The sequence below is a fragment of the Myotis daubentonii genome, chromosome 11, assembly GCF_963259705.1.
Source record: "Myotis daubentonii chromosome 11, mMyoDau2.1, whole genome shotgun sequence".
NCBI lineage: Eukaryota > Metazoa > Chordata > Mammalia > Chiroptera > Vespertilionidae > Myotis > Myotis daubentonii.
In genome coordinates, this window is record NC_081850.1 from 2,032,141 (window position 1) to 2,043,939 (window position 11,799).

At 55.8% G+C, this 11,799-nt stretch overlaps 1 protein-coding gene across 3 annotated transcripts in view; it reads right to left on the reverse strand.

The window, feature by feature from the left end:
- IPPK (inositol-pentakisphosphate 2-kinase) overlaps nt 1–11,541 on the reverse strand; it is a 72,572-nt gene extending 61,031 nt beyond the window's left edge. The window contains exons 1-3 of one of the 3 annotated variants that reach the window (XM_059656279.1): nt 11,227–11,526; nt 4,268–4,315; nt 2,365–2,460 (exon numbers count right to left, since the gene is read on the reverse strand). In XM_059656279.1, coding sequence (XP_059512262.1) covers nt 2,365–2,460; nt 4,268–4,315; nt 11,227–11,307 — 225 coding nt within the window. In that variant the 5' untranslated portion in view covers nt 11,308–11,526. Of the gene's footprint in view, nt 1–2,364; nt 2,461–4,267; nt 4,316–11,226 lie in introns of all 3 variants that reach the window. The other 2 variants (XM_059656281.1, XM_059656280.1) reach the window with 2 other exon arrangements.
- Between the last annotated feature and the right edge of the window lie 258 nt (nt 11,542–11,799).

An 11,799-nucleotide genomic window follows, 5' to 3' on the forward strand; every position in this document is an offset into this window, starting at 1 on the left:
CCCACCCTCAGAGAAACACCTCAGCCCCGCACCCTGGGGCAAGGCTGGGGGCAGGGCCAGCACAGCAGCTCAGGCCTGCGCAGGTGTCCTGATGCCTCGGCTGGGAAAGGCAGGCAGGCAGGCCCTGCTGGAATCATCAAGTGACAGACACGTGCAGAGGACCGAGGGGGTCAAGTCCAGAGCTCAAAGTGGCTCAGCTACTCTTGAAACGCATCTGTGACTCCCCCGCCTAAGTTCATAGTCACCAAGGTAAAAAGTAGAATTTATTTCTTTAAACAACTTTAAATTCCTGATTTTATAATGAGTTCTATTTGTGTTTTAAGTCAGAATAAAATGTTGGTAGTAGGCACCCTTCCTAGCATTTGGTTACATTGACCAACCCTTGCTTCAGACTCATGACCCTGTGAACTGTGCCATCACCTGCCAGACAGACAGATGGCGCCTCAGAGCCTTGGGAGGCAGTGGGCATCAGCAGGGCACGTGGTATTAACTTAGGGAAACTGGAAGAGCACAGAACCCTCCCAGGAAGTGTACCTGGAAGATGTGGCCACACCGGCTTCCCTGATGACAGGCATTGCCCTCAAAGGGATGTCGGGAGGCTGCAGAGGAGAAGGGCCGCCCAGACTGGAGGCCAACGGGGAGCAGCACGTTCGCAGTCTCCCAGGAGCTCCCTCAGGAGAACGGCACCCTCACTCACCACACATGCCGGCCTGGCCCATGCCCCCATCGTGTCAGGGTAAAGGTGAAGTCCGGGCCGCCCAGGGGCACCCAAACTTGGAGGCTGAGGCCTACAAAAGCGAGGCTAAACTTCTAAAATTCACCAGGGTCTCCACTACCCCAAGGATTTAAGATGCAGACATCTGTAGGCATAAAGGGACAGCCTCGTCCCCACTGGCTAACCGCCAGTTCACACGGAAACCAGCCCAGACCAGTCCCCAAACCAGCTGGGCAGGCCCGAAGGCAGCGCAGGCACGAGGTGGGTGCTGTTGGGCCTCGTGCTCTCACCACGGGGCTGGTTGTATCTGTCCCAGGACACAGAGGGGGGGAAACGCTCACCCGACTGCATCTGGCCCACTTCCCACCAGGCGGCATCCACACAAGCTGACTCTGCCTGTTGGCCGTGTGCGGATCAGAGTTGTGCTCTGGATGCCACCATCCAGTGGGGCCAGGCCTGAGTGGCGGTCCCCTGGGGACATCACGTCTGCCTGGGGGCATGACAAGCTGTGTTCACTCAGGTGCTGTCTCCATGTGGAGGTGTCAACAGAATGCATGTTCCCAGGAAGCGACCTGTGGCCTCACCTCACGCACCCAGGGCCCCATCCACTGTGGATGGCAGAGCATGTGTGCCCTGGGCCAGGGGACACCCTCACCTCCCACCACCCTCCGCACTGGCCCTGCCAGGGGAAAGGTCTGGAGCCTCAGCGCTGTGATACGGAGAGAGGCTCCGCAGGGGCAGGTGCGCCCGCCCCCTGGGACTCCACGCACAGCCTGCAGCTCCCTGCAGGCCTTCCACTCTGCGTGGGCTGACCTGCAAGGCCGCAGGATACTGTGGAAGGGACAGACACAACTTTGGGCCAGGTCATCTCTCAGGTCAAGTGGGGGGGAGCCTGGGCTGAGTCTCAAGGACCCTCAGAGCCCTGCAGTAAATCCACGTGGGGAGGTTCTGAGAACCCCAGCCAAAAGCCGCACCACCCTGCCAGCTCCATGGCTGGGCCACCCTGGAAAGGGTCTGATGCCTTCAGTCAAGGCTGCAGCCTGAGGGACACCCGCAGCCACCTCCATACATCCTAAGCTTGTCAAGGGACCTTCTTGGAGGATGCTTTGCTGTCAGAGTCATTTAAAACCTACTTTGCCTGGCAACCCTTCAGCTTCACAGGTGCCCTTAACCTCCTAGTTATCATTTTTCCTAGGACAGATGCAAGGCATAGGATCTGCAAAACGGAGCAGTGCTCTCTGTGTGCAAAGTGACAAACCTGTTAGTTACTAACAGTAGTCTGTTCAGTGCCCTGATTTAAAACAGGCAGCAAGGCCAACAGATACTAAGACAGCTGTCCCAGGCATGGACCAAAGCCACGGTGGCTTCCTACACCGTCTCCTCCCCGAGTGTCCAAACTACAGACTCTGTGACAGGCACCCTCACAGGTATCACATGGTCTCTCTGAACGGCAGGCTTTTCAGCTGGAAAATGGGAATAATACTACCTGCTCTGCTACCTCACAACACAGCAAACGCGAAAAACAAACCACTTGGAAACTCTAACATGAGGAACTATCAAGCTCAGAGTTCCAAACTGTAGTTGAGAAGCTGGTATTATTGAGACAGATCTTGCCCATGAACTTAGACTCCATAAATGAAACCACTTACCCCACAATGAACATAGTTCTCCCCCAAAAACTCTTTCATGACATTTTTGCCAAAGTCCACTATGTTTTGTAGGTGCTGGAATACTTCTTCCGAGGCCTGCAACAAAGAAGCACAGGAAGGCCTTACTGACCTAGCGCGAGGACCGAGGGTTACACACAGGGCGCCCCGTCTGCGGCCACAAACAGGAGATGGCGGTCGTGGACGCGGAGGAAGGTGAGCCTCGCCAAGGACACCGCCAGACCCACTGGAGCTTCTGTCCCCTCAGCTCCCAGGCCCACCTCTGCCTTCTATCCAGGGCGCACGTGACCCACACCTGTGCCAGGAACACCAGTGGATTCCACCAGCAGCTCATGCACGCTTCCGAGGAATCGACTTTGAAAATCTCTCCTGTCCAAAAATCACTACATATTTATATTTTATTCTTCAGCCTCTAAATAGAGAATAAAATATTTTCTCCCAAGTTAAATGTTCTTAAGGAGCCAATAAGCTATGAGATTTGGGTGAGACAGGAAATCAGCCCTTTGTCCCTCCCCCTGGTGGAGGCGAGAACTCCAAAGAGTCCATCCCAGGTCTAAGGAATGAGAGAGCTGTCCTCAAGGGCAGTCCAGGCGGTGCTGACACAGGGCTTGAGCTCCAGGGAAGTCCTGGGTTGGGCTGCCATCTGCCCTGTAGCACCCGCAGACCCAGCCTGCATCCCAGGGCGCGTGCAATGTGAAGTGTGAGAATGAAACCCAACAGAAAAGCCCAGAGCACACCCAGTGGCTCCACACAGCTTGGCCCAGGGCTCCTGACAAAAAGCTCCTCTTGTTGACAGCATGACCACAGGATTCCCACTGGTAACGCCACTGACATAATAAGTAAAGGCAAATTGTTTGTTGCCTCAATAAATTGAAACGGGAAAAGCTGACCAGAGCTGGAGTCTGGGCTCAGCAGATGCTGAGTGGAGAAAGGGGGCTAGAGGCAGCCTCCCAGATGGCTCTGGTCCCCACTTGGATTCCACAGAAACACAATGGCCGTCCTGCCCGATTTCCACTCCCCACCCACCCACCCCCGCCCGTCCCCACTGTGAGGGCTGTGCCCACAGCTCCTACCTTTGCTTTGGAGCAGGGCTCACACCAGCTCCTGTGCCTCCCTCCCTTCCCCTAGGGCAGTGGTCGGCAAACTGCGGCTCGCAAGCCACATGCGGCTCTTTGGCCCCTTGAGTGTGGCTCTTCCATAAAATACCACATGTGGGCGTGCACGTACAGTGCGATTGAAACTTCGTGGCCCATGCGCAGAAGTTGGTATTTTGTGGAAGAGCCACACTCAAGGGGCCAAAGAGCCACATGTGGCTCGCGAGCCGCAGTTTGCCGACCACTGCTGCCCTAGGGCCACAAAGAGGAAGGGCTCCCTTACTGAGCCCTGCACCCACTGAAATTTGGATGAATACCACAGCGACACCCCACCTCCAGGGTCACTGCCTCCCAGAGGTCAGCGAGGCTACAGAGCAGCAACAGCTCTGAGGGTGTCCACAGTCCTGGGCTTGGGTGACTCAGCAAATAGAAACCAAGGCTCCATCTGAACTGCCTGTTGGGACTTGCAATGCCGCCTACCTGCCAGCATCCCAGACTTCATGTTCACAGAAGGGGAAACGCCAAGCTGAGACCCGGCCCTCGGGGTCCCCGCCAACCACAGGGCTCTCTGACTTGAACGGGCGATTCCTAGCTCAGCGCCCAAGGACTCCCCACAGTGACCCCACCAAGCACTGGGTCCTGCAGGAATCAGACACACCACATTCTGTACTGAATGCTGTGTCATATTTAAATTTCTATAATGAGCATTAATACTTCTACATCATAAATAAAATCAAAGTGTTCCTAAGTAATTGTCTTAATGATTGGGTAGCAAACTCAACAGATCTTACCTTCTTCCTATTGGGAGGAAACTTCAGAAAACGCAGTACCACACAACGCTATTGGAAAAGAAAGCAAAGGGTGATTAGTGCCACCCACAGCCGGGGGAGGAGGGGAGGGAGGGGCAGGGTGTGCAGGAGGGGTTGGGCAGCTTGGGGGCTGTCCTCAGAAGCCTGGAGGTGGAAACCTCATAGGCAGCCCGCTGGCCTGAACACCCAGTGCCCCCACCAGAGGACACACTGGGGCCACAGGGCAACCAGGAATACCTGTGCCTCCTGATCAAGCCAGCCCACTCCCAGGAATTTAACTTAAGGAAATAAGAATGTACAAAAGACTTTACTACTCATATAAAAGTGTTGCTGATTCTAAATAAAATGGAAAACGATCTCAATGTTACCAGCCCACCCTAGGGAACTACAGTGTCCTCCTGAGGGCCAGTCCCCTCAAACAACCGCACTCAGTGTGCACCTGTTCTGCAAGGCCAGCACTGCTGCCCTATGAGGGCCAGTGGCCACAGGTCATGCCAAGAGGCCAGCTATGGAGCCAGCAATACCCATTCAGATGGACGGCAGAGAAAGGTGAGAAATCAACCTCACCGGCCCTCGTTGGCAGAAAGACACCTAGTCCTAGGGCTACCATGGCTGAAGGGCAGGCTGCCTCGGCTGACCTCGGGGAGGTGCCCAGGGGGGAGTGGGCACTGCTGCCCCAGTGAGCGCCAGGGCTGCCACTGCACCAGGTCTAACCAGCTGTGAAGACAACTCCTTTCTCTCTAAACAGACATGGGAACGCAGGCGTCTGAAATGTGCCTTCTTCTCAATGTCTAGGACACGATGCCAAGAAAGTTAAGAGAGGGGCCGGGCAGCTCTGCCCCCAGCAGGACAGGGAGTGAGGCACACTCACTTACACCTTGGCACCCCACATGAGAATCAGTGATTTCAAAAAACTAAAACAGTCACTGCGTGCAGGAATGACACATATAAACAACCTCAAAAAACACAGAGTTAAGGGTACAACTGTCATTTATAAAAGAAGCAGGAAGCTTTCCGTGCTGCGACGGTCCCAGGGGTGATGGGGGAGGAGGGTGGGCCTGGCAGAGGTGCCTCCGATACATTCTGAGAACAGCAAGTCATCGAAACACCAGGATGCCCAGCAAAGCAAGGCTCAGAATAGCTCTAAAAGCACAGCCTCACAAATGCCTGCCCGCACTGGCTGCCCGAGTGCTCTGCAGCCCCGGAGACGTGTGTGAAGGGTACATAGTTAGGCTGCAAGGTTAGGTGGAAAGGCAGGAAAATGGAAACAAAGGATTCTTTTTTAAAAATATATTTTTTATTGATTTTTTTTTTTTTTTTTTTTTTGAGAAAGGAAGGGAGAGGGAGAGAGAAAGAGAATCATCAGCTACCTCCTACACTCCCCCTACTGGGGATCAAACCCACAACCGAGGCATGTGCCCTGACTGGGAATCAAACCAGTGACATCTTGGTCCATGGGTCGATGCTCACTGAGCCACACTGGGCAGGCCAAAGGATTCTTAAGCACCCAATAAAACCATATAATGGAGGGAAGTGCCCCAGAGTGTTAACAAAAATTATTTTCTTAGTGTGGAAATACTGGGTGCTTCCTGGTTTCTTTTTCCTAACATTCTATACTAGAGGTCTAGAAACTTCGTGCACTGGTGGGGGCGGGGACCCCTCAGCCCGGCCTGTGCCCTCTCGCAGTCCAGGACCTCTTGCTCCTTACCTCCCGCCCGCAGTGGAGGCGGGAGAGGCTCTGAGCCTGACTTCTGGCTGAGCGGCGCTCCCCCTGTGCGCGTCAAAGCGACCGGTCTTTATGCTGTTCGGTTAATTTGCATACGAGGGTTTTATTATATAGGATTTTCTGGAACTGAAGAGGAAGCAATAGCTGATATTGAATACAAATAAAAGACTATAAAAACCAATATATTAAAAAGGAGACCTGCCCCCTGAAGCCAGAGAGAGTGAACCTGTGGGTGGAATTAAAGGGTTAGGGCCTCAGGCAAACACCCAGGGGAGGCTGGCCCGTGGGCTGCGGGTACCCTCACTGGTGTCTCAGGCTGCAGCCTCGCTGTCGCAGGGCAGCCTAGCCTTCTGGATGATGACGCAGAACCAGGCCTCCCGAAGACCCCCAGGAGTCAAAGGCCAGGCGATAGTTAAGGGAAAGGGAGCCTGACAAGCAGCTGCAGAGGAATGACACCCTCGAGGAGCTGCCCTGGGTGTCCGATGGCTCAGGTGCTTCTCAGTGAGGCTGTTTTTTGCAGTCGCCCTGACAGCCCCAACCTGGGTGGCCTCTCGGAGCATCTGTGACAACACCTGGCCAGGTCAACGCCAGGTGACCCACCGAGTAACGCACCACAGGCCCACAGTGGGGTTGGGAGACGGGGGTGGGACATGGTGCTGGGTGGACAGCCTCAGACAAAACAGAGAGACGAGACATCTCGCCGAGGGGAGCCCACCCCATCGAGGCCAGAAGGGAGGACCCGTTCCTTCCCAGGCTGGCAGCCCCATCTGGACCCACCACCACTGCACAGCTGACGCCGGCGCAGACAGACCGTGAGGTGGGGAGGGGACAGTGGAGCTACTCGTCCACGTGACAGGCAGGGAAGGACACTCAGGGGCGGAAACAGAGGAGACTAGACGGTCCCTGAAGCGATGGCTGGTGTGACAGCCAGAGGAGAAGCAGAACGATTTGTAATGACAAACCCTGCATGGGTGACAGTGAGTCTTGGAGGAGCTAGCAAGGCCCCAGTGCTCCCAGGCCACACGAGGGTTATGGAGCAGGTGCACCAGTGGCTGCCATGTGGAGGCGGGGCAGCCGGCGCTGCAGTCGTTCCTCTGCTGCACACACCGAAACCTTCCTTCCCTCACTGATACACGGGGCCACTGCTGCCCTGAGTTCTGACTGAGGAGGAGGCTGGGGAGCCATGCCACCTTGGGAGCCCAGGCCTAGCTGGGCAGACCTCGATGCTAGGAAAGCAGGCGCAGCACTCACCAAGGCTGGGACTGGAAACCACCAAAAGAAACACAGTTGGGAAATAACAAATTCTCATCATTCAACTGCAGGTGCAAACAGACGGGAGCCACATGCAGTCTCTAATGAGTTCTTACCAAGAAAGAAGTCACATCTACTGTATCAACCTGTATGGATAGAATTAAAAATCTCAAATACAGAATTAGTTACTTAAAAAAATCTAGAGGCAACAAAAGGTTAAGACTCTTTCAACTAGATTCAGGAAAAAATGAAAGAAGGGAGTGGCCCAGGAGTTGGGAAAAGTCATTTTTTAAAATATATATTTTATTGCTTTTTTACAGAGAGGAAGGGAGAGGGATAGAGAGTTAGAAACATCGATGAGAGAGACACATCGATCAGCTGCTTGCTGCACACCTCCTACTGTGGATGTGTCCACAACCAAGGTACATGCCCTTGACCAGAATCGAACCTAGGACCTTTCAGTCCGCAGGCCGACGCTCTATCCACTGAGCCAAACCGGTTAGGGCAGGAAAAGTCATTTTTAAAAAAACAATAGAACAGAACAATTCTTATTTGCTTCCAACACATACATTAAGAAGTATGACCTACAAACTAGAAATCCTAAAATGCAAGAGAGGAAGGGCGCAGTCCGATGGCCCGACTGCAGGAACGTCACATCTTCAGGACCCAGAGGACCGCCAGAGGGCTTCACCACCGTCGCCCCCTCCCCCCGCGCCCCCTTAATCTTAGGAAGGCTGCAAAACCGGAAAGATCAGACATGAGCAGCTTCCTACATGCTTCTGATAAGTGACCTTTGTTGGCAGGTCTTTCATTTTGCTTGTCACAACAGCCTGGTGTGATGAAGGGAGTGAGCCACTGTCTGCCCTGCACCCCATAGGTGAGGGCAGCCGGAGGCAGCTCAAGGCCTGGGGGCAGCTCTCTGCCTGGCCTGCCCCGTCTGACTCCCACCACCACTGGAGACACTTAAGAGATCAAATTATAAACCAGACTTACAGTGACCTTCACAGGACAGGACACTGAGCCAAACCAACAAGACAAAGGTGAAGAAGGGTAAGTGCAGATGTGAAAGCCACACAGACAGAAATCCCGGCAGCACATGAGGGCAGCCTGGGCTTCGCTAGCCATAGCTCAGAGTGAGCAGAAGTGTGGCATGGTCACCAGGACAAGTGACAGCACCCTCTCTTGCCCACAGGGAAATGCCCTTGCCCAAGACTTTGCATGAGGTCAGTGCATGGGCCTCCAGGCACCCACTGGGACACAGTGCCAAGCTGTGGGCCAAGGGCCAAGGGCCAGGGCCTGGGAAAGGGTTAAACTGCACAGCTGGACCCAAGGGTGCTGAGCACCAGGTTGAGGGTGACAGACACAGGATGCCTGAAGGGGCCACGAGGAAGCTGACAGCAATCTGCCAGGGAACTGGTCTGCCATTAGGGTCTCACACTCTCCTTTCTTCACGTTGGGCCCTGAGACCACCCCCATGCCACGGTCCTCCTATGGCCTGCACTTAGCTCTTCTGTTTCCAGGCCCCATTTTACAAGCCCCATGCTCCTCACAGCTCCTGAGCCCTGGAAGACTGTCTGTCTTTCATCTCATGTTCCTTCAGTGCAGATGCCAGGCCGCAGGACTGGCTGCCTGAAGGCACGCCGTGTTCTGAGCTGGTGAGTAGAGAACAGATTGCTCACTTTATAGGGACCTTTCAATCAGAAAGTAAATGATGCCCTCTCCAAGAAAGTAACTATCTCCTGATCTAGAAAAAAGTGGGGCCTGGCCGGTGTGGCTCAGTGGTTGAGTGTCGACCTATGGACTAGAGGTCGCGATACGATTCCCAGTCGGGGAACATGCCCAGGTTGCGGGCTCGATCCCCAGTGTGGGGAGTGCAGGAGGCAGCTGATCATTGATTCTCCCTCATCATTGATGTTTCTATTTCTCCCTCTCCCTTCCTCTTTGAAAGCAATAAAAATACATTAAAAACAAAAAGTGGGGAAGGCAGCTCTCTGCCTGGGAATGAATGAGGGCGTCTGGGGAGTCCACCGGCAGGTGCGGGAATCCTGTGCTCAGCCGTCCATCTTCTCTCCCACTTGCACACACCCTCTCCCTGGGCACAGGACAAACCTGAAAGGCCTCCCAGGCTCTCTCCTCCCCGTCCTCAGGCCCAGGCAAAGTACAAAGGCTTCTTCACATCCCAGGGGCACAGTCCTCCCTTCACTCAGTGCCGTCACTTGGTAGGGACACTTTCTTACCAGACTACTTACAAGGATCATCTTCAGGTTCAAATGATGAGCCCCAACAGCCAGGCATGAGCACAGCAGAACAAATTTAGATTTAAAACACAGAATGAAAACCATGGGTCCAGGGCAGCCTGGTGACTGAGTTTAAAAGGAAAAAAGAAAGAAAAAACCCACCACCCCAACAACAGGCATGCAACAAGGGGGGCGGGCAACCACCCTAGAGGTGGACAAGCCCTTGTCAGGGGTGGCGAAGGCGTGTGAGTGCCTGATGCCTCTGACCTTCCACCTTGGAAGGTAGTGGGTGTAAACTAGTCCCTAAATGTTGCGTAGCATTGACCAGTGACCCCTCTTAGCCCAGTGCGTTCTGTTTCTGGAAGGTGGTTAATTTTGTGGGCATGGTTGGTAGTATTCTGAGTCTGGAACTTGCTTCTTTGTCCAACAGTCTTTTTGAAACTCAGTACATCAGCCCCCACTAAAACAGCTTAGCTTTACTCCAGATGAAGATACACTATCCAGTCTCACTAAGGAGCTGGAAGAAGAGTATTGGTTTTGTGAGAGGCTTGTGCATCACCACAGTAACCCAACAACAAAAGGGACTCATGCTGGAATACCCCATGCTTTGCCTGACCTCGAAACACAACGGGGCCCAGCTGCCTGCACAGAGAACAGCTTCAGGTGGAGCCGTGTCCATTATTAATTCATCTAAAGATCTTGAGCAAAGCGTATAGTCTCAGTTCTTACGTTTTCAGACTGTGGCGGTGCATAGGGGTCGCCGGGGTGACTGCAACTGACCCTACAGCTGACCCAGCACTGGAATGGCAGGGCCAGGCGCCATCCCGTAGAGCTCTGGACTGGCCCAGGTATCTTAGCTCACTTGCCAGGCATAACTTGTCCAGCTCCTGCTCCCTCATCTTTCAGCAATTACACAGCGGCGGTTCTGGGGCTAGTTCACTCTGCAAACGCAGAAAAGCGGGCTGGGCCAGGCCGCGGGAGAACTGCGATCTGCTCCTGACCCCTCCCCCCGCCACGCATTCCTGCCGCTGGTGTCAGCAGGCAGCAGGTCCGGGACCTGGGCCTTCGCGCAAGTGCAGCTTCTCTTCCCGGGGTCACCTCCCGGGAGTTCTTACCGCGCTTTCCGAAACTTTCACCCTCACTCAGAAAGGGAGGCGTAAGGACGGGAGGTTTAAAAAGGGGAAACTCTCAATTCTAAAAGATTCTGCAAAAAGCGTATGGGCAATGCTCCACGATTAGCAGCCGCAGCAGAGCAGCAACTCTGGCGGCCCGGAGCCTGCGCCCGGGCGGAAGGTCCACAGCCCCCGGGCTTCTTCCCCACCCGCGCCGCGCACGCTCTGCCCACGGCGGCCAGGAGTCGGGGGGCCGGGAGGCCGGGGAAACTGACCAGGGATGGTGACACGGAGTGGAGGGAGCTCACCCCGGGAGGGCGGATGACACTGCGGGGACGCGGAAGCGACCCAAGAGGGTGCCGGGGGGGACGCGGAGCTGACCCGAGGGAAGGGAGGTGACCTGGCGGGGAAGACACTGGGGGCCGCTGCACCGACCTGGGGGCGGGGGTGACGAAGCGGGGACGGAAACCGACGCGAGGGGGAAGGTGTGACTCTGGGGGGGCACGGGCAGGGGTCTGGGACGAGCGGAACCGACCCGCACCGCGGGGTGCTGGGGGGACGCGGAAACAGTCGGGCAGGGTGAGGGTCCCGGACGCGCCGACGCCTGTCGCTCACCTGCGCGTGGGCCACAACCAGGCTCTTGTTGCCCTCTCCGTGGTACCCCCATTCATTCTCGTCCATCTTCCCCTGGTCCATCCCCCAGAGCGGCCCTGGAGCCTTGCAGGGCCGCGAGCTGGGGGTCGACAGTCCGCCTGGGCACCAGCCGCGCCGTCGGAAGAGGAGGAAGAGGAGGAAGAGGAGGAAGAGGAGGAGGAGGAGAAGGAGGAGGAGCGCCTGTCAGCCGCCGCCTGTGCCCGACCGGCCTACCCGACTCGCAGGCTCGGGCCGCCGGAAGCCACGCCCCCGGCTGCCATGGCGGAGCCGGGCAACTCCGGGTTCGCGCCTGCTTCTCCTCCATTGGCCACTGCGGTGAATGGGCCAGCGACCATCTTAGGTACTGGCACAGTGACTCACCTCGGAACCGCCCCCTGGAAAAAACCGGAAGTGACGTTTCCGTCTGGGCGCCGGAAGCGAGGCCAGCGTGCGGAGCCTTCGGCGGCGCCGGAGGGCTGGACCCGGGACTGGGAGCCGGAAGCAAGGGCTGCAGCACGTCGGGGGCGGGGCCCGGGGCCCGGGACTTGGGGGGGG